At 44.6% G+C, this 26,741-nt stretch overlaps 1 protein-coding gene across 1 annotated transcript in view; it reads right to left on the reverse strand.

Moving 5' to 3' along the window:
- Positions 1-26,741, reverse strand: part of LOC138285594 (ras-related protein Rab-5B-like) — a 220,700-nt gene that overhangs the window by 46,781 nt on the left and 147,178 nt on the right. The window contains exon 4 of the mRNA XM_069225742.1: positions 14,915-15,037. Within this exon, the coding sequence (XP_069081843.1) occupies positions 14,915-15,037 (123 nt within the window). The remainder of the gene's footprint in view (positions 1-14,914; positions 15,038-26,741) is intronic.

Here is a 26,741-nt window from a genome sequence, read left to right on the forward strand (position 1 = left end):
CGAAGCAGCACTAACGCTTTGGCTGCCAGTTTACAGTACTACATTATGGGTCAGGGAAGGGCATGCAGTTAAGGTAATATTTGTTTCAATATGTTAATGCTGTTCAAGCTTGTATTTATGATTCATTAATGCGAAGCCTTTATTATTAGGGTAAGCACTCTAAGGAAATGTTGTAAGCTTGGACTTCACTACTGAGAGTGGTTCCATTATAAAAATGTGTACAGACGTTTGCAAAGTTTAACAATAGGAAGCTATATATAATGCTTCCAGAATGCTCTCTGAACAGATGCAAATATTTGAAGAAGATTGAAAGCAAGTATGATTCTTTGCTTTCAAAAGAAAATGTTCACAAAAAAAATGCAACTAGGAAAAACAGGTTTTGCTAAACAACTGCGAACTTTTAGGTACAATTTCTTTGAAGCCTCATTTAGTCAAATGTGTTGATGCATTCTAAAATATTCATTATTGAAAACCAGTCTAATCGTACAAGTTACTTACCTTCGGTAACGAAATATCTGGTAGAGACATATTCTAGTTGCAGATTCCTTACCTTAGAATTTTCTCCCCGGGCGTCAGACTGGATCTGGAGATTTTTCTTCGAGCAGTACCCTTGTGCGTCGGTATGTGGTGTCGGTCGACTCCGCAGGCACCGTGGTCGCCGTGATGACGTCTGGAGTAGTACCTAGATGCCGCTGTCTCGCAGTGTCGTCAGTTTCTTTTAATGACATTCCACGCCAGAGCGCAGAGCCGCTAAGAACACTTAGATTGGTGCTTCAGAGCTGAGTACCTGAAAGAGGGAATCCCCGTCCCTAGAAATCAGTTTGCAAGCGTGGAGGATGGGTGGGCGGTAAGGAATCTGCAACTAGAATATGTCTCTACCAGATATTTTGTTACCGAAGGTAAGTAACTTGTACATCTGATAGAGACTTCTAGTTGCAGATTCCTTACCTTAGAATAGATACCCAAGCAATGCCATCCTCGGTGATGGGGTGCGAACCAAGATCATACTAGAAAGTCCTGCAGGACCGAACGACCAAAGTAGCCGTCTCGACGGACCTGACTACCCAGGCAGTAATGCTTAGCAAATGTGTGCTGGGATACCCACGTAGCTGCCTGACAGATATCCAGGACAGGAACTCTGCGTGCTAACGCAGCGGAAACAGCAGTTGCTCTGGTAGAATGAGCACGCAAGCCTTCAGGAGGTTGCTTTTCAGCCAAAGCCTAGCACAGTTTGATGCAAAGAAGCAACCATTGAGAGATGGTACGCTTTTGCACCGCCTTCCCTTTCTTCGCACCCACATAGCCAACAAAGAGTTGATCGTCCACCCGGAAATCTTTAGTACGATTGAGGTAGAACGACAACGCTCTTTTTGGGTCCAGACGGTGGAGTCTCTCCTCCTCATGGGAAGGATGTGGAGGTGCATAGAAGGTAGGCAAAGTGATGGACTGGCCTACATAAAATGGTGTAACCACCTTAGGAAGGAAGGAAGCTTGGTGCGTAACGCCACTTTGTCAGGGTGTACGGACAAGTATGGAGGCTTTGAAGAAAGGGCCTGAAGCTCACTCAGCCTGCGAGCAGAGGTGATAGTGACTAGAAAGACAGTTTTGAATGTGAGGAGCCGCAAGGGACAATTATGCATTGGCTCAAAGGGGGTACATATCAAGTAAGTGAGTACAAGATTAAGATCCCACTGAGGCATGAGAAACGGAGTGGGAGGAAATAAGTGGGTGAGCCCTTTTAAGAACCTACTCACAATAGGAGATTTAAAGAGTGAGGGCTTATCAGGAAGCCTAGGAAAGGCGGAAATGGCAGACAAATACCCTTTAGGGGTGCCCAAAGCAGAGCCCTGCTGGGCTAAAGAAAGAATGAATAGAAGAACCTCTGACAGAGGGGCAGAAAGGTGGTCAACAGATTTGTTGGTACACCATGCCACAAATTTATTCCAACGACAGGCGTATACAGTTTTAGTCGATGGACGCCTGGCTGCCAAGATAACATTACAGACTTCAGGTGGAAGGGCAAATGCTGTCAACTGTTGCCGCTCAATCTCCACGCATGAAGGCGTAGGTTGGACAGGTTCGGGTGGAGAACCGTCCCCTGCTGCTGCAACAGAAGATCCGTCCGAATAGGCAGTCTGAGTGAAGGATCGATGGACATGCTCAATAGCTCTGGATACCACACTCTTCGAGCCCAGCCCGGAGCCACCAATATAACTTGGGCCACGTCGTACTTGATTTTCTTGAGAACTATGGGCAGAAGAGGGATAGGCGGGAAGGCGTAAAGGAGGCCGGAGCTCCACTCGAGACGAAAAGCATCTCCGAGCGAGTGCCGCCTTGGAAACTCCAAAACGCAAAACAGCTGACATTGCACGTTCTCTGCGGAGGCGAACATATCTAACCAAGGCTCTCCCCACTCGAGAAAGAGACCTTGCGCCATCTCTGGATGGAGACGTCATTCGTGATCGACTGTGCGTCGGTGGCTGAGTTTATCTGCTCTGGCGTTGAGAGAGCCTGCCAGATGTTGAACCATCAGGGTAATGTCCTGATGTTCCAGCCATGTCCAGATGCATAATGCCTCCTGACAAAGGGTCCAGGACCATACTTGCCTTGTTTGTTGGAGTACCACATGGCGGTAGTGTTGTCCATAAACATCTGCACCACTTTCCCTTTGAGAGAGGGGAGGAATGCTTTTAACGCAAGCCTGATCACCCGGAGCTCCCGCATATTTACGTGGAGTCCCGACTCCGCTGGAGACCAGAGGCCTCTGATCTCCGCCTCCCCCATGTGGCCGGCCCAACCTAGAAGTGACGCATCTGTCACTATAGAGAGATCTGGTTGGGGAAGGGAGAGGGATCTGCCGTTGATCCAATTCAGATTCGAAAGCCACCACTGCAGGTCTTTCACAGTCCCCTCCGAGATCTGGACCATGTCGGAGAGATTTTCCTGATGCTGCGCCCACTGGAACTTCAGGTCCCACTGCAGAGCCCGCATATGCCATCTGGCATGTGTCACTAGCAGGATGCAGGAGGCCATGAGGCCCAGCAGCCTCAGAGTCAGTCTCACCGAAACCCAAGACCGAGGCTGAAAGATCAGAATCATAGCCTGAATGACTTGGACTCGCTTGTCGGGAGGATAAGCCAGAAATTGCACTGTGTCCAGAACTGCTCCACTGAAAGGGAGGTTCTGAGAGGGAGTCAGGTGTGACTCCGGCACGTTTATAGTGATCCCCAGCTGGTGCAGGAGGTTCGCCGTAGTCTGAAGGTGGGAGACGACTGTCTGGGGTGAAGGCGCCTTTAACAGCTAGTCGTTGAGATAGGGGAAGACTGAGACCCCTGCGCAGATGAGCCGCAACCACCGACATCACTTTCGGGAACACCCGACGGGCGCTGGTGAGGCCAAAAGGGAGCACGGTAAACTGAAAGTGCTAGTGACCTACCACGAATCGTAGGTAACGTCTGTGGGCAGGCAGGATGGGGATGTGGAAATAGGCGTCCTGCAAGTCTTACGCTACCATCCAGTCTCCTGGATCCAAAGCAGACAGAACCTGAGCCAGGGTGAGCATTTTGAATTTCTCCTTCTTGAGGAAGTAGTTCAGGTCCCGAAGTTCTAGGATAGAACTGAAGCCCTTGTCCTTCTTTGGAATCAGAAAGTAGCGGGAATAACCACCACAACCTACTTCTGGCACCGGGACACTTTCTATAGCTCCCTTGGTCAAGAGAGCCGCGACTTCCTGGTGGAGAAGTACCAAATGATCCTCCGGAAGATGATGGAAGGATGGTGGCATGTGTGGTGGTGCAGATTTGAAAGGGAGGGAGTAGCCCTTCCAAATGATCTTCAAAACCCACCCGTCCGTGGTGATATGTTCCCAGTGGGCAGGGGATGGCAGATGTGGAATGGACAGACATCTGGCTCCCTGTCCCACGGCCACGTGGGATTCTGCGTTCTCGGCCTCGCTTAGGCTGTCCAGTGTGCGTGGCACGGTGGCTGGGTAGAGGACGAGACAGGGCACCCCTTCCGTGTCCACGAAAGGGACGAAAAGCAGACTGTGGTGGGCGTGTGGCAGAGAAAAGACCGAGGGACCGAGCCGTAGCACGGGAGTCCTTGAATCTCTCCAAGGCCGAGTCTGCTTTGTATCTGAGGAGCCAGGTGCCTTCAAAGGGCATGTCAATGAGTGACTGTTAGACGTCCCCTGAAAAGCCAGAAGTGCGTAACTAGGCGTGGTGCCATAAGGCACTGTCGTCGCAACCGATCTGCCCAGAGAGTCCGTTGTATCCTGCTCACAACGGATAGTGAACTTTGCTGCGTCTCTCCCATCTTTCACTGCTTGGGAGACGATAGCACGGGCCTCCTCCGGTATCTGCGGCAGGACTTGCGCAACCGTATCCCATAGGGAGTGGGTATAACGGCCCAAAAGACATGCGGTGTTCACAGACCGCAGTGCGAGGCTGGAGGAAGAAAACAATTTTTTGCCAAATTGTTCCAGCCTTTTGGATTCCCTATCCGGGGGTGCGGAAGGTAACGCACCAGAAAAAGAGGAAACCTGGATTACAAGACTCTCAGGTGTAGGGTGTTGGGAGAGGAATTTTGGGTCGTTCGGCGCGGGTCGATGGTGGCGAGCGATAGTCCTGTTCACAGGAGCCCCTGTGTTGGGTTTGGACCATGTACCCAAAAGGACATCAGTGAGGGCCTCACTGAATGGGAGAAGAGGTTCTGAAGTAGAAGCCCCAGGCTGAAGCACCTCTGTCAGGAGATTAGACCTGACTTCCACAGTAGGTAGCTCAATGCCAAGGACCTCAGCTGCCCTACTGACCACCATACTGTAAGTAGCTCCCTCCACCGTAGCCACAGAAGGAGGAGACAGCATGCCAGTGTCAGGAGATGTATCCAGACCACTGGCTTTGCCCAAATCCTGTGCCCAGTCCATAGCAGAGTCATCCTGGTATTCATAAGAGTCCTGGGACGCCTCCAATTCCTCTCCATATTCGTACCCATAGGAAAAGGGTCAGAATCCGACCTCGGACGAAGGCGCCATATCGGGTCGGCCTGCGCAAAGATGAGGTGCATGGCCTCGTAAAACTCTTAGTTGGGCAGGGGGGTCGCTCTGGCTCCGGGAAACTCGGGGAGTCGACCCAGACGCAGGCTCCGAGGATGGAGGCCTAGTGCGTGGACGCTCGTCCCACGTCGAGTCGGCAGAGTGAAGTCGGAGAGCGATGGGACTTCTTCGACTTCTTCTTCTTACCTTGACCCGAGGACTTCGAAGAAGACAAGTGTTGATGACTCCGCAACCGATCTCAAGACCTTCCTCTCGAGCGAGACCTATGCGGAGTCGAGTGCCGGGCCGCCATTAGCTTTAGAGACCGCTCCCTCAAAGCTTTCGGGTGCATGGCCCGACACTCTGAGCACGACTTCGGGTTGTGGTCGCACTCGAGGCACCACAGACAAACGCGATGAGGATCTGTCACCGTCATCGTCCGATGGCAGTCCTCACAAGGCTTGAACCCGGTCTTTGGGGACACCTCGACGCACCAAAGTCATACACAAAAAACTTCAACAAAATGGTCGAATTCGGCCAAATAATAGCCAGGGTAGCTCTCTCCGGGTCAGCGCGTGGCATGGAAAGAAAAGAACTGACGTCACTGCGCGAGGGCAGCGTCTTTGTACTACTCCCGATGTCATCACGGTGACCACAACGCCTACAGAGTCGACCAACGCCACCTACTGACGTGCAAGGGTATTGCTCGAAGAAAAATCTCCGCATCGAGTCTGACGCCTGGGGGGGAAATTCTAAGGTAAGGAATCTGCAACTAGAAGTCTCTTTCAGATATTTATAACAAGATTATGGGAAACATGAAAATAAACAAGCATTGGCAAGCCAACAAGTCTGACACTGGTGGTCAGCCAAAATTAGTTATGTCAATGTGTGTCTTGTTTTGGCATGGTTTTTGTGAAACCTAACTGTTGTGGGAGCTGCCGGGCCAGCACCACTGTAACAAACATTGGCAAAAAGAAAAAATATTTTTGTCTCAAAAAGCACACATTCTCAGTAGTCCCTGGCACTAAACAAGATTTCTTTGTGTGCAGATATGCTGCTTATAAAAGAGCAAAATATTGTCACTCACACTGAAGCCAACCGATAGATGGATAGATAGATAGAATTTTATTAATTGCAAAAGGTCTTGGTTAATGTCAGACATAATTAGGGGCCTAATTCTTAAAGAAAGTCGCTAAAGTGTAACTATGGTATATATCCTTGCATTAGTGCACGTTTATGGCTTTTATGAATTTACAAGAATTTACATAAGCAGGTCAAGAAATCGTACTCCTGGAAAATATTTGTGCATTGCATTTTAGAGCGAGCAAATATGCATGCGTAGATTTGCTCAAGTGAATATCTGTTTAGCGTTTACAATTTCACTTTCCTCCAACCACTATTTTCCCAGCCCTGAAATAAGTTTTACTTTTGCCCTTGTCAGGAGTAAATATCCAACCTTTGTCAGTATGGAGAAAGAGAAGAGAAGAACTGGTGAAATACCCTAAAATATGGAAGTGAATAGGTTTGCACAGACTCAAAAGGACATTTAATACCTGGAACTATTGCGCATCGCTACTTCCAGCCCCAGTATGTGATGTGTGGAAAGGAAGCAAAATAAGGAAATTGCTAGTATACAATCCATATTACAGTATGAGCCCTGGCATAATCAGAGAGGCTATTAGCAAAGCATTTATATAATGAAGTTGCTGCCGTAATATGTTGTCCCACTAACTGGCACCAAAGAGACAAGTGGATTTTTTTATTCTTTTTTCAGGACAACTAGATTTATGACGCAGCCAGTCCCATAGATATTTTGTTTATATTTATATTACATATATATTTTGTGTATATATTGTTTTCTGTAGTCTGTTGAAGCCACATCAAGTGAACATATAGTACAACCAGCCATGCAACAAGGAGGTGGGTCTGAAGATTCTCCAGGCGGATACAGTATCCACGAAAACGAGCATTACAGAGGACTTGTAACTTTTTCTTTGATGACTACTTCTACCTGAATTGATTCCCCCAGCAGCAGGAGTGGCTCCTCCGTTTGGGCGGAGAAGCGTTGAGCCCCGCCAGCAGCAACCGCTGCAAATCCTTTCACAAGGAAAGGATAATAAACTCTGTTTATTATCCTTTCCTTGTGAAGGGGGCAGGGCATTGGAGGTGACGAGCAAAGGGGAGTGCACTCTGCACTCCCCTTAGCGCGCATGTGTGTTTGGTCCGCCGGCTCAGGTCGGCCAAACACACATGTACACAGGGCTCTCTCCAGCCCAGCAACTGGGAGTGCCCTGCAGGGCTCTCCCAGCCAAACCTGAAGCTGCTCTGTACAGCGTTAGGATTGGCCGCAGGGCAGGCTTGGAGCCTGTGCCTGCAGAAGCAATGAGAGAGGAGCGATGCAGAAGCGGAGCAGGTAAGTGATTCTTTAAAAACATTTTTATTAATTTGCTCCCACGCCCTCCCACCCCCCACACCCTCTGCCCTGCCCCGACAAAGCCCCGCAAGCCGCTCCTGCCCAGCAGTATCACCCCCCCCCCCCCCCCCACCTGCAGGTGGGTGCAGGCAGTTATGTCAAGCAATCCTGAAGCACTGAGCAAAAGAAGTGTCCTTTCCTCGTCATTTCAGAGTCCAAAAATAGTTGTTAGCAAATGTATGAAAGTTGCTGCTTTGCATATGTCTGTAGCTGGCACATCTCTCCACTGTCAGGATCTATCTCCAGTGTAAAAAAAGAATTGGAGTAGATGCCTCACCCATGCATGCTTCATCATTAGCTCCTATCCACACCCTGGTGGGATGACACCACCAGGGCTGGCTCAACCAAGATACGGAGTTCTTATATAAAGTATTTTACTGGATAAAAGAAGGGATCCAGAAAAGAGTTTGTTAAAAATACCTCCCGGTATACACCCAAGGGTGTATCCTCTTTATTCACGGTACTAGGGTTATACTTAAAAATACAAAATCTGGGTTTTTGGGGGGAATTGAGGCCCCTACAACCCTATCTTATGCCAACATGTTTCGGTCATCGCACAGAGCCCATACGGGTCTGGGGCTTTCGTCAGGGTTGTCACTCTGTTCCTGCCTATCTACACATGCACTCCATGCAAAAGATGGAGGCCTAGTGCTCTCACCTGAGCTAGATGAATACTTCATGTTTGGAAGTACCCTGTTATCAGGTGGTTCAGGAACCGTGCCTGTCTAGCGGGGTGCCATCCTGCAGTTATACATTTGTCAAGGTCCGGCCAGGACATATAAACCTAGAGAGAACCCACTTTGAGACCACTGAAGAACAGTCATAACGGTTATATGTGGGAGAATGTAATTAGTGGCTCATCTCTCTCACTCTCTTAGTGTGACATTGAGTGATTGAAAACCTGCACCTGAGTTTGTGAGAGGAGGTCTAACTTGTGAGGCAGAAGGAGCAAGGAGTAATGAAGTAGGTCTGCATACCACAACCTTCATGACCAGCCCAGAGCAATTAGGATTACTTGGGACCAGTGAGGGACAAATCTGCCTCAAAATGTGAGGAATCAAGGGTATAGTAGGAAATGCATAGAGAAGCGGAAAGTTCCACCTCAAGCGAAACATGTTTCCCAACGTTGCCTACATTTGGTACTGGAGGGCACAGAATTTTGAGCAGTGAGCATTTCTGTAAATGGCAAAAAGGTCTATCTGAGTAGTCCACCACAGCTGGAAAATGTTGTTGACAGTCTCCGGATGATGTTGCCACTCATGGTCAAGACAACACTGGCTAAGACTGTCCACTCACACGCTGAGAGCTCTGGCCGAACCATCTGCTCCCAAGAAGATGTCATGGTCCTGGGCCCAGGACCAGAGCCAAAGAACTTCACGGCAGGGAATACGTGACCCCACTCCGCCAAGTTTGTTGATGTACCATACCGTGGACGTGTTGTACTTTAAGATCTGGACTGACTGCGAATGAAAGGGAGGAAGGTCTTGAGTAGCAGATGTATTGCCCGCAGTTCTAACTGACTGATAAGCAACATGTGCTACTCTGGAGATAAGAGGCCTCTGATCTCCACTTCCTCCAGATGGGCAACCCATCCTATGGTGGAGGCATCCATGATCAGTGTTTTCAGCAAAGGAAGAGGATGATACAGCTTTCCTTGTTTAAGATTGTTATCTACACTCCACCAAAGTAGATCTACCGCCGTGTCTGAACTTTTGATACAGCTATGGAGATCTCTGTTGAGTTGGACCCACTGCCTGCTCAGACACCATTGGAGGGCCCCCGATTAGACAGTGTACACAGGTGGCCAACAGAATGCAGGAGGGTAGCAGACTGAGCAGGTTTAAGACCATCAGGACTGAAATGATCAACCCACTTTGAGACATCAGAACCATAGCCTGAACATCTTGAATCCCCTGGGGAGGAGGATAGATTTGACTTGATATGGTGTCCAGTACTGCCTCTATGAACAGGATGCAATGAAAGCTTACCAGGTAAGATTTGGGCTTGTTGATCAGAAGCCCAGGTCGAACAAGAGGGCGGTTGACATCTGCAAATGGTGAGACACATCTCTGGAGAGCTGACTTTGATGAGCTAGTCATTTAGTTAAGGGAATACTGGAGATTCCCGCCTGTCTGAGATTGGAGACAACCACCACCATCACCTTTGTCAAGACTACTGGGGAGTAAGTGCGGCCAAACGAAGGACCACAAACTGGTAGTGCTTGGACCTTACTGTGATGCAAAGAAACTTCCTGTGTGATGGCAGGATTGGGATGTGGAAATAGGCATCCTGCAAGTTGGTAGACATCGTTCAGTTTTCTGCTTCCACCACAAGCAGGGACAGCATTCATAATTCTGAGGTCTGGCATCTGGTGGTGGACAGCATCCTTTTTGGGGACCAGAAAGTACCGGGAGTAGCAATCCTGACTCTGCTCCTGCTCTCAGGGGTGTGGAATTTATTAAAATATCTACTTGTCCAGGGGACAGGTTGCTTCTCAAATTTACTTGTCCTGTAAAAAGATCTACTTGTCCCTTTGGTGCCATGTAGTGTGGCGACAAATTATGGCAGCAAACTCATTATTTAAGAGCTTTGATAATAGCCTCTCTGATTATGCCAAGGCTACTACCATAGTAGGGCTTGAATACTTGCAGTTTCAATCCCTACTGTAGCAATTTCCTTATTTTGCCATCTTTCTGCAGATCTCCATACTGGGGCTGGAGGAAACAGTAAGCAATAGTTCCAGGGCTGGAATGCCTTTGAGTCTGCAAACCTACTAACCTGCATGTTTTAAAGATTTTCACCAGCTCCTCTCTAATATTTTCCCATAATAAGAAAGGTTGGACATTTACTCCTGACAATGGCAGAATTAGAACTTCTTCCAGGGTTGGGAAGAAAGTGGCCGGAGAGAAAATGAACTTGCAAATGCTCAATAGATTTTCACATGAGCAAATCTACACATGCGTATTTACCCATGCTAAAATACAGTTCACAAATATTTTATAGGGGTACGACATATACCATGGGTGCACTTTTGTGACTTTCTTTAAGAATTTGGGGCCACATGTAGGTAGGTTCAGATTTGCGAGTCGCAAATCCGAATGTAGGATGGTGTCCCTGACACCATCTGTGATTCGCAAGGGCTTCGCAAATGCCCACCTAGCATTTTGCGAAAGTGTTACCACCCATTTGAAATGGGTGCAAACTGCGATTGGTTTGCGCCCGCAGTCACAAAACAATCCTACATTGCACTTCAAGTCACAATTAAGAAGGGAACACCCCTTCCTAATTGCGAGTCGCAAACCTGTTTTGCGATTCGGTAACCAGGTTACTGAATCGCAAAACTGGGTTTGTGCATCGCAATGTGCTTTTTGCACGTCGCAAGCAGCGAAAATCACTGTTTGCGACATGCAAAAAGCTACCTACATGTGGGTCTTGGTCCCTAATTAGGTCTGGTGTTAACAAAGACATTTTGTTTTTATTAAACTTCTATTTCTCTCTCTTTCGGCTAGCTTTACTGTGAGTGATCGCATTCTGCTCTTCCACAAGGAGCATATTGGCACACAAAGTAGTTTTGTTCAGTGTCAGGAACTACAGTGGCAATCAGTGACGTAACGAAACTGGAGGGTGCCCCTTTGCAAAGAACATGGAGGAGCCCCCTCTCCAGACTCACTCAGGGCAGGTGCTGTGCTGAAGGTGCCCCCTGGAGGGCGGCTGCGGGCCTTTGTTATGCCACTGGTGGCAACGTGTGCTTTTAGAGTTCAAAAACGTTTTGGGGGGTTTTTGCCAGTGTTTGTTACAATGTTGAAGGCCTGGTAGCTCCCACAGCAATAAAGTGTTACAAAAGCCATGTCAAAACAAGACACGCATTGATGAAACTAAAAGACTTATAAAAAAAATGTCAGACCAGTTGGCTTTCAGTGTTTGTTTATTTTCATGCTTCCCATATTCGTGTTGAAAATGGTTACACTGATTTTCCATTAGAAATATTTTTGGGAAATACTAGCATGCATCAACACATTTTACTAAATTACACTTCATTTGCATCTAATCAGAGAGCATTCTGGGAGCATTATACTTAGCCTCATAGCCTAAACTTCTCAAACATGTGTATACACGTTTTTTTTGTTGTTGTACTGGAACCAACGTCAGTAGTGAAGTGTGACCTTAAAACATTTATTTACAGCACTCACCCTAATAATGAAGGCTTTCAAATAATGAACCATAAATACAAGTTCGAACAGCATTATCTTTTGGAAACACATTACCTCAACTGCAGAGAGTTCCACTCTCTGTAAACAGGCAGCCAAAGGGTTTGTGCTGCAGAGGGTTGGGCCTACTTGTCCCAAGGACAAAGTAAACATAAAAACTTGTTGCCCTTGACCCCAAACAAGATGTTCCGGGCGTCGGGCGATAGGAATTCCACATCCCTGTGCTCTGGAACTAATGCCAGAGCGCCTTTGATGAACAAGGACTGAACCTCTTCTTGAAGGTCACGTAGTTGGGTGCCATGAGCATATTTGCACTAGGGGTTGGTGTGAGATGCTGTCTTTTGGAAGGTTAGGGCATGACCCTCTCCACAATTAGCAAGACCTAAAAGGTCTGAGGTTATGCCCCTCCAAGCATGTGGAGAGGAGGATACCTGTCCTCCAAAGGGCTGTACATGTTCAAGTAAGGAGGAACTAGGGCTGCTTCCCTGTGTTGGATGGGAAGGAGGACGAATAAGAGGAGGTAGGAAGTGGGACAGTTTGTGTTCAGCCCTTGCCTTGTCCCCTATATCACTTGCAGAGGGGGTTATTCTGTTGCTGCTGCTGTTGTTGAGCTGCAAACTATTGATGGCCTTGAAACGAAAAGCCCTTGCTAAAGGCACAAAACTTCTGAAATTGACGGTAGTCTCTGGGTTGCATCTGAAGACCAGTGGATTTGGCTTTGGCTTTACTGTCCCTAAATCTCTCCAGTACAGAGTTGGCTTTCGCATAAGATCCATCAGTGTGGTCTGTATGTCTGGTGACAATTCTGAATATCTTAACTAGGCACGACAACATAGGGAGATGGATGTCCCGAACCACTGCCACTGAATCTGCAATTTCTAGACCAGACTCTATCACCTTTTTCACGACAGCCTGACCATCTCCAACAAACCCTGGCAAGTGTGTTCGTAGATTGTCTGAAAGAGTGGGGGTGACCACCTGTGCGGAATCTAACAGAGCATGCACATATCCTTGAAGAAGTCAGGTGGCATGAATAGATTATAGAGTCATACTCACTGCCAAAAGCAATTTCTTGGCAAACTGTTCTAGCTTCTTCGATTCCCTGTCGGTTGGTGTATAGGAGAAGAGACGTGCACCACAAGGCTTTCTGGGGATGGTTGAGCCGATAAGAAGCTGGAATCTCCTGGTGCTGGCTTATAAGGATGGACAATCATTCTTGAGGCAGCAGTAGAAGTTGATGGTTTCTCCCACATGGCTAGTATTGATGCTGTCAGGGCCTCACTAAACAAAAGTAAGGCTTACACTGAGGGGGTGGTGGAGTTAAGTACTTCAGTGAGGATGCTGGATTTGACCTCCGTAGATGGGAGCTGCAGGTCTAACATGTCCGCAGCCCTCCTAATTACAGTATGATGGTTGGTCACTTCCAGAGCAGGAAAGCCTGTCTGTGACAGAAGTTCCCACTTCAATGAGGTATTGTGCCCACTGGCATCCTTCAAACCTGCAAAGTCTGGGTCCAATGAATTGCTACCTTCATCATCAGGACTGGGTTGTTCTTGAGGGTCTGCTTCCATAAAGAAATATTTGCCTTCGTATAGGCTGTGTCAGTCGGCAATGTCATCTCTGGTGCCGGTGTGTAGGGTGCCAGTGGCATAGTGTAGGGCACAGGTGGTGTCTTCTTCAGGGCCAGCGAGATGTTGGTATCCAGCTCCATGGAAGAAAAAGTTGGCATAACCAAAAGGAGGTGGTATCACTCTTGAGGGCAATCTCACGGCATAGCTGGAGTCGGGTTTGGATTTGCCCTTGACACGAGTCAATGGCAGCAACAGCATCAAGGGCTCTGAATGGTAAGATGACAGCAAACCTCCTAAGGAGTAAGCCATCATACTGATAGGGACAGACGGTGCACCAGATGAGATCATGGTCCCACTGAAAATGCTGAATATTTAGTTCAGAAATGTGCATGGATCCATTCCAGGTTTTTGAAACTCTGGGTACGGCTGGTATGGTTGAGACCTTGGAGACAGCGCTGCAGGTGGTTGAGTGTCCGGAAATGGCACCAGGTCAGGTGAAGCTGCAGGTGCCAGATCCTAGGTTTGTTCTTTCTTTGGTCCTTGATCCGATGCTGGGTGAGGTGAAGTCAAAGGTTGTGGCAACTTATGTCTCAAAGTGTGGTGGGGAGATTTATGTCTCCTTTTTTCTTATGCTTCTTACAAGAGGATTTTGACAACAGAGGTGTCTCTAGTGTCCTTGACCTCGATCAAAACTTGTGGTGTTTGCGACGATCTTCTTTCACTCTAGACATGAACAACTTGGCCTCTTGTTCCTTGAGCACTTTGGTGTGCATCTTTTGATATGATGCACAGACATCAACGTCACGGTCAGATCACAGGCACCACAGGCAGATGCTGTGAGGGTGCGTAAAGGGCATCTATCATCACAGTCCCAGCAAGACTTGAATTCTGACCTCTTAGGCAGCAACATTGTGAAAGAAATGTGCATCTAATTGATATTTGTGAAGAAAAATCATTGACAAGGTCGACATTCAGGAGGAGATATGGAGAGCTCTGGAACACATTGAAGGCACAGAGAAAAAAGGAACTAACAGCACAATAATGGGGATGCTTTATGGCTCGAGTAGCGTCACAAGGCATTGTGTGTGGTGCAGAGGTGGAGGAGGTGCCACCTACCGGTATGGGAGTGATATTGAAGAGTTTTTGGACCTGGACTAGAGCGTGTGCTGTTCAAAAGATGAAGAATCTGCAGACAGAAGTATCCATCAGAAATCTGCATATAAGACTGTGCTCTACGTCACTGCTTGAACTCCAAATGTTAGTTGTCATCACCCTAAAGTCACGCCCAGACACCACAGCTCTGCTTCCTGCTCTGTTGTCTGCTTGGTATTGTTTTCTATTGTGCTATTTCCATCAGAGGCACCTAAGAGCAAACAACCTGGGTGGTAGTCCAATTACTAATATCTGACAAGGCAGGAAGTTAAATGAACAATTCTGAACTCCACTTGACCCACAGTAAAAAAAAAAACTGTACTACTACTGTGGACTTCAGGCCCCTGAGCTATCGATCCAACACTTTTCTTGAGTACCAGATCCAATGACTAAATCATTCAAAGTGAGTCAATTCATGTTATGTTTTATACAAATAAAGGCACTCCCACGAGCACACACACACAAAACTGGTACTTACTTCAAACTCCACCATTCTCTTCTCTGCCAGATCAATTTTATTTCCAGCAAGGGCAATGACAATGTTTGGACTGGCTTGTCTTTGGAGTTCTTTAACCCAAGCCTTAGCTCTGTCAAAGGTCTCCTGCAACAAAAAGTAGACATTATCTCTAGGAAGCTCTTCCAATGAAGTGCTGCAGATTATGACAACTTAGCTGTACAGTACACAGCCAATGCATCTAATATGTGCATGTGAATCTACTTAAATACAACATATGGCAGAAATAAAGGGGTTGTGGCATGCTCATGATCCCTGCCCATGAACTGCATTGGTTATTGCTGCTTCTTGTATGTTACACCATAAATGTCAATGACTATCATTATGGCTTACAGGAAAACATATTTTGTGTTAGAAAAAACTCTCCCAGTACCCTAAAGAAAGAAAAGACGTAAAAAAATAACGTATATTCCGTACCACTACAGAACTTACCAAACTAGAACCTAGCAATGTTTATTAAGGTGTGAAACTAACAAAGGAAACAATGTAGGTCCATAATCACACTACTAAAGAATATTTCAATGTGTGATTGGTAAATTTTGTTTTAGATTGTTGCGAACAGTGAATCCTTTCAGTCGGCTCCCAAGTGTAAACAGAACTGAATACTGTCTGCTGACCTAAAAAAAATGGAGTGAAAAAGAAAACCCCCCTTCAGATAGTGGTCACTTACAAGTTGGGGATATATCCAGTAATCTCAAATGATTCTAAAAATGTGTAGACTGACATAAGTGTAGTCCAACACAGCACTGCACTCCAAGACATGATGGGTTTAATTAATGGGACTGTGAGACCAACACCTACAACCCAATGCTGTGAGATCTTGGCCATGAAGTTAGAAAAGCAGCAGGTACACCGGCTGTCAATTAGCTGTACTAATAGATCATTTGCCTGAAATGCCACGTAGACTAGATAATAAATAACTTAAGTTTCCTATTACGAAATCGTCTAGTTATATTCCAGTCCTAAATCATCAAGCAAATAAATTAACAATAAGTGCACCTGGTAAGAGGATTTATTAATCAGCAAAAATAAATGTCAAATAATATAAAACACCCCTGCAAACCCCAGAGAAATGTGAAATTCAACTTTAATATTTGGGTATTCGAGGATGTGGCTGCTTCCATTTCTTCTACTTCAACTTTCAAACTGTGGACCACAGAAATTGAAAGACCACCACTCAATCTATTGCACTCGTTTACCCAAGTACCTATGACAGAATGGTGATAGTAGCTTTTCAGTGGCCGTGGAGCATCAAACCGTGTGTCTTGGACATATAGCTTGTGCTTACCAAGAGGCTCATGTAGTTCTTGGTCCTCTGACAGACGCTTCAGTCCTAAAATATTATAGGACAAAAGCATTCAGAGTGAATGCCTGACAATTACAACGGCTGGTGTAACTCTGAAGCAAAGTAGCCATTACACAACACCAGTTCTCACCAATTAATGTTTGGAGTCTAGGTACTTTTAGTGGACATGGTTGCAATACCCTCTGACCCACACAGGATTTTCAGTACTGAGAAGTGATTGAACGTCATGGTGGCGTAGGTAACAATTAACTTTCCAAATGGAGAACAACTTATTCATAGGCAAGGGAATACAACCTTTATCAGTAGCTGCACTGGTATTCCCCAAGTTGCAAATAACCATTTAACTTCCACTAATGAGTAGGACAATTGCAGACTAGATCTTTGTGGTTTCTGAGACAAACAAATGAGCAGACGGAACACATTTTACAGTGCTGCTATCTTCTGGCATGTTATAAGGAAAATGATCCTGGGAATGAAGCTATTTCAATATGTTGCACTGATTTAAAATGACAGAAAACATTGTGATGTAAGAAATGTGATGATACCCCTGGTCACTCAACAATTATGGTGAGTCTATCTTGAAGTCTTTGTAAATTGTATTTGTGTGGTCTGGTAAAACCAAGTTCATTATTGGGCCAAATAGGAAACCCCCGAACATACCATAGATAAATCGACTCTCATCCTAAATAGCAAACCAACACTGGGAGCACTATTCCTCTGTGTTGGAAGATTATCCAAATGATATTCCCAACTGGCATTTGTTTAAAAGTTTGACGCTTTCAGATCAAGAATCAGGTGGGAATGATTGTTAGAAATGGGGTTTGTGGATAGGCTCAAAAGGAGGGCCCATGAGTCTAGATAATACTATGTTCAGTTTCCATGGAGGTGAGGGTTTTCGAATGGGTGGAAAAACCTTCTTCAAATCTTCTAAGAAATCCTTGACCACTGGCATAGTAAAGAAGGATTCCTGAGAAGGTGACTTATGATACGCTGTAATGGCAGATAAACGTACCTTAATAGATGACACTTGCAGACCCGATTTCGCCAGATGGAGCAGGTAAGAGCAGGTTTAAAAAAAAAAAAAAAAAAAAAAAATCCATAGAAATAAAGCATTTTAGCCTGTTTATCAGTATAGTCTAAATTGTTGTTATGCACATGTATACATGAATCTGGTATGAAAATTGCCTACTAAGAAAATACTATATTTTTCTTGTATATTTCATACTGATACATCTGTGTATTTTATATATGCTCCGGGATCCCCGCACGGGGCGGGAATATTCAATGTTTATGACTACTGATGAGGATCCCCTGGAAGAGAAATGCAGGCTACACCCCAGCTCCCTTTGTGTCACTGTCTAGAGGATATTCACAAACAGACCAACTGTCAGTCTGACCCAGACAGGGAATCCGCAAACATGCAGAGTAACAGAATGGTTAAGGAAAGAAAATGCCTATTTTCTAAAAGTGGCATTTTCAAACCAACTTCACTAAAAGATGTATTTTTAAATTCTGAGTTCAGAGACACCAAACTCCAAATTGCCATCTGCTCTCAAAGGGAATTTGTACTTTAACAATATTTAAAGGCAACCCCCATGTTAACCTATGAGAGAGAGAGGCCTTGCAACAGTGAAAAACCGAATTTGGCAGTTTTTCATTTAGGACATGTAAGACACATCAGTACATGTCCCACCTTTAACATTCACTGCACCTTGCCCATGGGGCTACCTGGGGCATACCTTGGGGATGCCTTAAATGTATAAAAAGGGAAGGTTTAAGCCTGGCAAGTGGGTACACTTCCCAATTCGAATTGGCAGGTTACAACTGCACACAGACACTGCAGTGGCAGGTCTGAGCCATGTTTACACAGCTACTAATGTGAGTGGCACAACCAGTGCCCACTAGTAGCATTTGATTTACAGGCCCTGGGCCCCTTTAGGGCACTTTACTAGGGACTTACTAGTAAATCAACTATGCCAATCATGGAAAAGTCCATACAATTTCACATAAAGAGCACTTGCAATTTAGCACTGGTCAGCAATGGTTGAGTGCCCAGAGTACCAAAACAGCAAAAACAGAGTTTAGCACACAGAAAACAACCTGAGAAGTAGAGGCAAAAAGTTAGGGGAGATCACGCCAAAGATGCCAGGTCTAACTGTGATCATGTCATTATTCCTATCATAATGATGCCAGAAATATCAAATTGGGTTGCTAAATACCACATGTGCCCAGGTGTCTGCATACTTCCTGATAAATTGTGGCCTATATTAAATCATGGGAAGCGGTAGGCATAACCCACACCTTAGAGAAGGAAGAAGGAATCGATTTAGTAGCCTGGTTTGTGCTATTTCTCAATTGAACACAGGTTATAGAAAAGAAGACAGATGCCTCTTATCCCATACTCAGTAGGGACACACAGCCATGACCTTTTTCAGAGGATTCGGATGAAGACACATCTTCTAAGGGAACTGTATTGGTAAAAATGAACAGGTGTCTGCACTTTCCACATCTTTTAGTTTTCTTCCATTTTCTCTACCTGCTTGTCATTACATACAGATTAAAAATGTGTCTAATGTTTGAATGTTGCACCGATTTAACTGAGGTGAGGTGCAGAATGGCACACCAGAGGCAATCTCTCTGTCATTGGGTGGTTGTGCATCGTAAATACTAATAATTGATTTAGATTTTGGTGCAGTTTTACCCATATTTCAAGCACTGATTCCATAATACCTGGCAGCAATATGAACTTAGCAATTATCAGAGTACACCAACATTAAAGAAACATGTAATGAGGAGGGGGGCACTGTCAGCTTTAATAACACTGAGATGGTCAGTTCAATGTTTAAATCTAGCATCAGTTGCGGCTATTGACCTTGTAAGTAGATGTAAGTCAATTACCTGGGCCTCAAATGTATTTAATTTCCAGTTAAGAACCTTAGGAGTTGCATCTGAAGAGTGCCAAATTGTTAGCACTGAAATTGGGCTGGTGGTGTATTCAAAGAGTGATCATGAGTGAGAGAAAAAAATGATTGTCTTACAGAACAAGAAGTTGCCTGAATTTGTACATTGGCAACATTAAAAAAATGGTGAAATAAAGTAAACATACTTACTACAGTGTCCTCTCAGCCTGACTGCTGAAAAGGACGGTTGGATTAGAGCAGAGGAGAGTGTCCAGCAAAAAATGGTATACGTAATATGGAATTCAGATTGTCATCCAAATTTTTATCAACGTATTTACAAACTGTTCTACCAGTTTAGCTGAAGTAGCCATTTAATTATTAGACAAGCCACTCAGGGCCTGGTTTAGAAATTCGAGAAGGGGGTTTACTCTGTCACAAATGGAACGGATATCCCATCTGCCGTATTACAATCACATAATAGCCTATGGAGATCATTATGCTGCGGACTGGATATCTGTCATGTTTGTGACCGAGTAAACCGTCTGCCAAACTTTAAATCAAGCCCTCAGTTTCTTCTCTTTTTATTTTGACAAGCTTGCTTACAGATCTGGTTGTATGGATTCTATAAATGGAAACAGAGGAGCAGTTGTTGTTGAGCTGAATTAATGGATTATCCCATCTCCTATGCCCTAACCCTTTGACCAAGCTACTGCACTTATTTGACATCTTTGCACAACTGCTTAAGTCATCTTTCAGCAGCCAACAGTGCATATAAGAGTAGAGGGTATTGGTGGGGCAATTTAGTGTCTTGTAGCAAAAGTCAGGTCCAGGTCACTAGATTTTGAAATTGCAGTCCCCCACCATCACTCCTTAGCAGCTTACGTTCAAGTCGACTAAAATAAAATGCTTGTGCAGTGAAGCAGTCTGTGCAGAATACATCGTTGTCTACTACATGCTTGAAAATACATCAGAAAGCCAACTCGAAGTAGATTTTAAGTTTTCTTTGACTTGGTGCTGCAGCAGCAAGATGTTAGGAGGAACTGCTTTTTTGCCACACTGGTTGCAACTATTAAACCTACTTACAATAGAAACAATATACTCTTTGAAAACAGATGGTATACCACTACAAATGTCAACAACGGTCTTCTCTGCTACGATCTGATGGATTTCTTAGTTTACAAAAATGGCCTATTGCTTCCAACGGCATTTCCAGGATCCATATTTGATTGCACAGTGTGCATTACCTCTGAAGCAAATTGCTCCATTGAAGGAAAAAACCTGGACTGGAAAACAAAGCCTACTAAAGGATCAGGCCAAAGGACATAGAAAAGATGAAGGAGTGCAGAGTAAAGCGGGAGAATAGCATTGAACAAGAAGAGAGAATTTCCAAACGAATTGCAAATGAGAAAAATGCACAGAAAGTTGCAGTGCATGAAGGCCCAGTTTAGAACCCTTAAATACTTACTAAGTAGGACATGTTCCCTGAAGGCAAAGGAAGTACATTTCCACCACCTTCCCTTGGGAAGGAAGCTAGAGGAAACCAGTTTAGGGAACATTATTTCCAACAGGGAAAGCCAAGACTGGATTGTAGATACAAATATGAGCCAACAATAAAGAAAACAAAAGGGAAGGTCATCTCTGGTACATGCAATGTTACACAGGTGTCACACGTATAAAAGATCAGGAAGAGCATGAAACATTACAAAGAAATCATATACTCAAACGGTAGTGCCCAATTTGCTTAGCAAGAGGAAGTTGATTCATGATGTCCTCATCCAGCAACGTGGTGTACATGCTGCACTTCAATGCTTCTACTGACTCAGAGTGTGGAACTCCTGATCTAGAGGCGAACCTCGACAGCAAGGCAGGCCAAGGTGAGACCTAATCACAAATCCCTTCAATAGTGGCTACATTCAAAGCCCTTACATTCAGAGCAGGTGCATGGAAATGGGTAAACTTTTAGACAACAAACTAAGCACTGAGATGTAAACCAAAATGTTTGGATATTCGAGAAATATTGGTAATGTGAGTTTAGCAAAAAAAAGCTGGCATTTTATACTGAAGCCAAATCTGGTCAAATGGGAGTAAGCTGTTTTATGAAATGATGGATTACTTTAATACTCCATCATATCAATATTCCCACTACCTGCTTTTAAAAACCTTTTGAGGACCTAATCCTTAAGGTTTTAATACAAAGGTTTCAATATACAATTTAGCAGCAATATGGGAAGCTGGTGTAGATGCCCATGCTTAGTATGGACCGTTGCATCAGTCACTCCTAGCTCATGGGTGAGGATGGTTCTGTGCAGACTTAAGAAACTCATGTTTTTAAGGTCTGTAGTTACATAATCAAATCTTTCTCTGACAGTCATCAGCCTTTTTTCCATGGCTTTCATGGGGTAAAGTGTTCAGTGGAGTCTGTTTAACTTTTATTTCCATAACAATGGTATAGACAACAGATAATGAAGCAGAGACAAGAAACCCAGTAACGAAATACTTACATAGGAATTATTGAAAATATGTCTATTTAAGAAATTTGCTTAAATGATGGAGTGATCACAAGTATAGTATCTTTCGTTAGAAATTAATCATCATGGCAGTCTCTAGGCCAGACCTCAAATCATGTGAATAAAAAAAGTTTTAAAAATCTGCCAAATGCTTCATTATTTGAAATAAATTATACGTTATCAACTGGGTTTGACAGACCCATCTGTGTATAAATGTTATCTGTTGAAAACCTTAAATATATAGTAGATCTAACGTGTACATATTTCAATTAATTAAAAGCTCACATGCCTATAACATGGATGTTATATTAATGTTTTAAAAGAAAAAGGTCTTCCACTTACAATACATACAGTTCTCTTTCATTACCTCCATTATATTCATTATAAATATCCTAAAAGTTTACACATGGACTAGTTATGGAACAAGGAGTTCAGTTAATAAATGGCTAGGCACGGCCACAATGCCACGTTCCCTAAGCACTGCCCCAACACAATATAAGCCAGCCAGATTACTGCGCTCAACTTTTTCCAACCAGGTGGATGTGCTCAAATTCTGCAAGGCCAGAGTTGGCGGATGCGCCTTCTCAGTTATTACAGCGCAAGCCTCGAACAACCTTCCGCCTGAGATTAGTGCTGAACCCAATCTTTTAAGATTCTGGAAGTCTTTAAAAACCTTTTTTTTTATTTTTTTATTTAATAATCTTAAAACTTACACAGTTTTAATATAGATGACTCTGTTCCCTTTGCATGGATTCTCAATTCAGAGCTAGGATACTTTGGGGTAACTATGCGTATTATAAATTAAAATAGAACAGAACAGAATAGGAATCGTACAGAATATAAAATAATTGAATATGAATCGAACAGAATGTAATTGAATACGAATCTAACAGAAATTAATAGAACAGGAACCAAACAGAATTGAATAGGAATCAAATAAAATAGAAATTGAATGGGAAGTGAATAGGAATCGAAGTGAATAGGAATTGAATGAAAAAGAACAGAAGATGAACAGAATAGAATCGAATAGAATAGAATCGAATAGAATAGAACCGAATAGACAGAACCCTGTAAAAAAGCTGCTTTGGTCATTTCAACAGGTACGCCTGGACATACTGACAGCCCATTATTTTCATTAGTGGTACATAGTGGGCCAATCTTGAGCTCTAGTTTTATACTTTTAATTCTTAGAGCTTTTGCAATCATTTCTTTGTCCTATTTGCTTTTGAATGTATTTACTGTTGCTGCTGCTATCTCCGATCACATGCAGTACTTGCTGTTTGCTGTCTTCAATAATATATGGCTCCTTAAGTGACTGCACAAAATTAAGCCAATTATGGTGCAAGTGCGTGCAATGGTCAACTAACCAACGTAAAAGTATAACAGATAAATTCGTTACATTTTGGGGACATTATGATAGCTCAAAACGTAACTTTTAAAATGGAATATTTCCAAATGAGTTGGGAATGTTTTTCTACATTCACTCGAAGCCACAGGTCTCAGAGATCTCATGCATCCATATGTAACAGACGACTAACCCAGGCAAAGACCAATCGTGCACGTATTTAATGTCACAGTGAACAGTACAAAATATTTACTAATTTTCTTCCATAGAAATCTAGAAATAGCCAGCACTAAAAACACAAAACCGTTCACTTAACCATTCCCCACCCCCCCCCAGCCCAATAACGGTTCATGTCATCTAGTCAGTTATTGTTTGGTGCAGTCGAGAGCTGGTAGTTCAGGTTTATCGATTAATTCATAGGGGTGGGACGTTATAGCCGCCCACCAATGAATTGGCCAAGTGCCCATGTAGGCGGGGTCCAATACAGATAGGGCTCCAGGGGATCGTGTTGGGGAGTCCCAACCTCTATTTGTTCGGCTGCACATCACCACATTAGTATTATTGTGTCAAAAACAGTGATTGTGATACATATGAGTGGTTATTTGGATGTGGGGTCGCGGACCTCAAATCCTTCAGGCAGGGCGTCCCATTCTAGGGCAATAGGTTTTTTGCGGAGGCCGCGATATTCCTCGTGGTGAATAGCAGCACTTTTGACTAGTCCCCAGTGTCACCTCCTCCTGCCATCTGGTGAGCCAAAGTGCTACCAAAGCTTTCCACTGTCTAGTAATGAGTCTGTTTGATAATATTAATGCCAAGCCCTCAAATCCCCGTTGCACTCTGCCGCCACGTAACCAGGGTGTAGACCAAGCATCACTGTGCCGGAGTATCCCATTGGTCTAGCCCGGTTGCATCCTTCAGTGCTGCTGTCATCCCACTCCAGTACTCAGTCAGGCAGGGACATTCCCGTAACACGTGCAGCAGCTCGGCATCCACAGATGTGCAATGGGAGCAGGCAGCTGGTGCAGTAGGGAACATTCTGGGCAGTCTATGGGGTAAGATACGCTCTGTGTAAGATAGAGTATTGGAATCTGAATCTAGCATTTCACAAGACTCTTTTGGGATATTCTAATATATGCGCCCAGTCTTTGTCAGTAATTTCCACATGGAGGTCTGCCTCTTATTTTTGTTTTAACTGAGCCAGTGATACATCTAGGGTTGTCCGTAGGCCACAATAGAGCAAACACACCAAATCTTGTCCATCCCCCATAGTATGGACAGCTTGGAGAAGTTCATGAGTCTCAGGCTCTGCCCCCGTTGGGGCCCAATGTCGGCGCACATATCTGACCACTCTGGTGTGTATCAAAAATAGTGACTCTGAGAGGTCATGTACGTGTGTGAATTCTGTGTGTGGCAGTATCTCCCCATCTTGGAACAATGCTCTCACCGTTGCTACACCCTCTCCCTCCCATGATGTCAACATCCGTGTTGTGAGTGTACCAGCTGCCGTCGGAAGACCCCAAAGGGGCACACTGGGTGCATACGGGGCAGCTGTTGTAAATTACTTCACTGCGAGTCTCCAGTATGCTAGCGCTATCCACAGCAGTGATGGGCACCGATGTGGGGGCAGCGGGGGCGATGCCTGCACAGATCAGCCTGTGCAACTGACCACGATCTACCTGCGCCTGCGTGCAGCCTATTTGTGATAGATTTCGCCCAGCTAACCAATATAACGGCCATTGTAACTGTCCCACTATGCAATATGACTTAAAGTCCAGAACTCCCATCCCGCCCCTGGTTGTGGGTAGTTGCAGTTTTGCTTGTCCAATCCTCCGTCGGCCTGTCCCCCAAATCAAGTCTTGTAGCATTGCGCTCATTAGACAGAATACCCAGGCGGGGACCACTACTGAAAGATTCACAAAGTAGTACAAGAGGTGTGGTAACATGACCATCTTAGCTAACGCCAATCGGCCTGCCACCGACAGGGACAGGGTTATCCAAAAGGCGATCCTTGACTTAAGGGAGTTTATGGCCCTTACTAGAGTGCCCTCTAGGGAGTCACTCTCGTCTCGGTAGACATTAATGCCCAGGTATCTAAGCTAAACGTGTGCGCTGCCACTAGTAGGTTTTTATGAGCAACTCTTATGTATGGGGCCTGCAAACCCCCTGCAAACTGGAATGCACAGGACTTTTCTATATTGATATGGAGTCCCGATAGAGCCCAATGGAGGCCAACAAGTCTGGCACTGTACGCAGGGCTCGAAAAATCATGAAAATGTTACTAGATCTGCAGGTCGAGTGACTTGAATAATTTACTCGACCTAATTGTAATGTACTTGACCAGTAAACGGGTCTCAAATGGTGTGATCCTAGGCAAATAGTTTACAGTCGCCTTTTTCTTAATTCTCACATATGATTGCACCTTCAAATATGTGAGCTAAGCATTTCTGAAGTACAAAAAAACCTATTTTGTTTGATTAAGTAGACTAAAGTTTGCTGCATGCATCACAAGAATCTAGCCCACATACCCATGAGGTCTAGCCCACATAACCTAGGACTTCTTGTAGTTTACTAACAACACTGCCATCAGGGTAGGAGTGTTTCTCAGTTTGTTTAAACACTAATTTTCTTTTTTTTATTTTATTTTTTATTTGTAATTTTATTGCCAGTTATTAACAGTTAACACATTCATGCATGAGTAACAACTTTAACAGTTCGTCTCACTTCTTACTCCACCGTGGTCCCACTCACAATTGTCTTTAATCCAGAGGTACATGAATTCTCTATTGCTATTCTTGCCAAGTTTTTCTATCGGATTGTACTGGTGATCAATAGAAGAGCTCCGTTGTTCCATTTCTGTATCCTTTCATATTTCCACCGCCCATCCACCCCATATCTTTTCTTATTTCTTAATGCATCCCCTACTCTTGTACACTTCTTTTTCAACAATTCTACAATATTCCATTCCTATTTCCCAGTTCTGATATGTAGGGGGGCATTGCCGAGCCTCATCTTTGGACTATATCCCTCTTGGCAACCATGCACCCTGTGTTAGTGAGTATTTTTTGATGTTGTGTACAATCTGATGTTTCCCATATACGTAATAATGCTATTCTTGGTGTCAGTCTAAGGGTTCGTCAGTTACCGTCGCCAGTGTGCTTTCCACCTTCCCCCAGTACCCCTGAAGGCGTGGTCAGCTCAATATAATGTGTAGGAAGGAGCCTTCCATTCCACAGTTTCTCTTGCATCCCGGGCTATTTATCCACCCTATTTTATGTAGAAAAGTCCGAGTGTAGTACACCCTGTGTAGTATTTTAAGCTGGATAAGTTGAAAGCTAGCTTTTATTGCTACATTCTTTGGGAATTCCACAGCCTCAGCCCAATCCTCCTCTTCTAAGTTCCTTGCATCTATTTCCCACCTTTCCTGAAGTTTCGTCAGTGCGTCTTGTGTATTCCCTCATCAGAGTACCATATGTAGTTGATGCCAGTTTTTGTCTATCTTCCCGCTCAGCAGGCTATTCTCTAATGGGGAATTTTCTTGCGTCTCCTCCTCTAGTGAAGATTCTGGTTTTCAGGGCGTGAGAGTTGTCTGTATTGGAGCCACTGGGACCCGGTCATCTGATATTCTTTCTGTAAGAATGAAAATGGGACTATCCCATTTGCATCCCATACGTCAGCCAACGTGGATATGCCAATGTCGTTCCAACCTTTGAATCTCTGTAGTGATGAGACCTCT

Source organism: Pleurodeles waltl, chromosome 3_1 (assembly GCF_031143425.1).
Source record: "Pleurodeles waltl isolate 20211129_DDA chromosome 3_1, aPleWal1.hap1.20221129, whole genome shotgun sequence".
In the NCBI taxonomy this organism is placed as follows: domain Eukaryota; kingdom Metazoa; phylum Chordata; class Amphibia; order Caudata; family Salamandridae; genus Pleurodeles; species Pleurodeles waltl.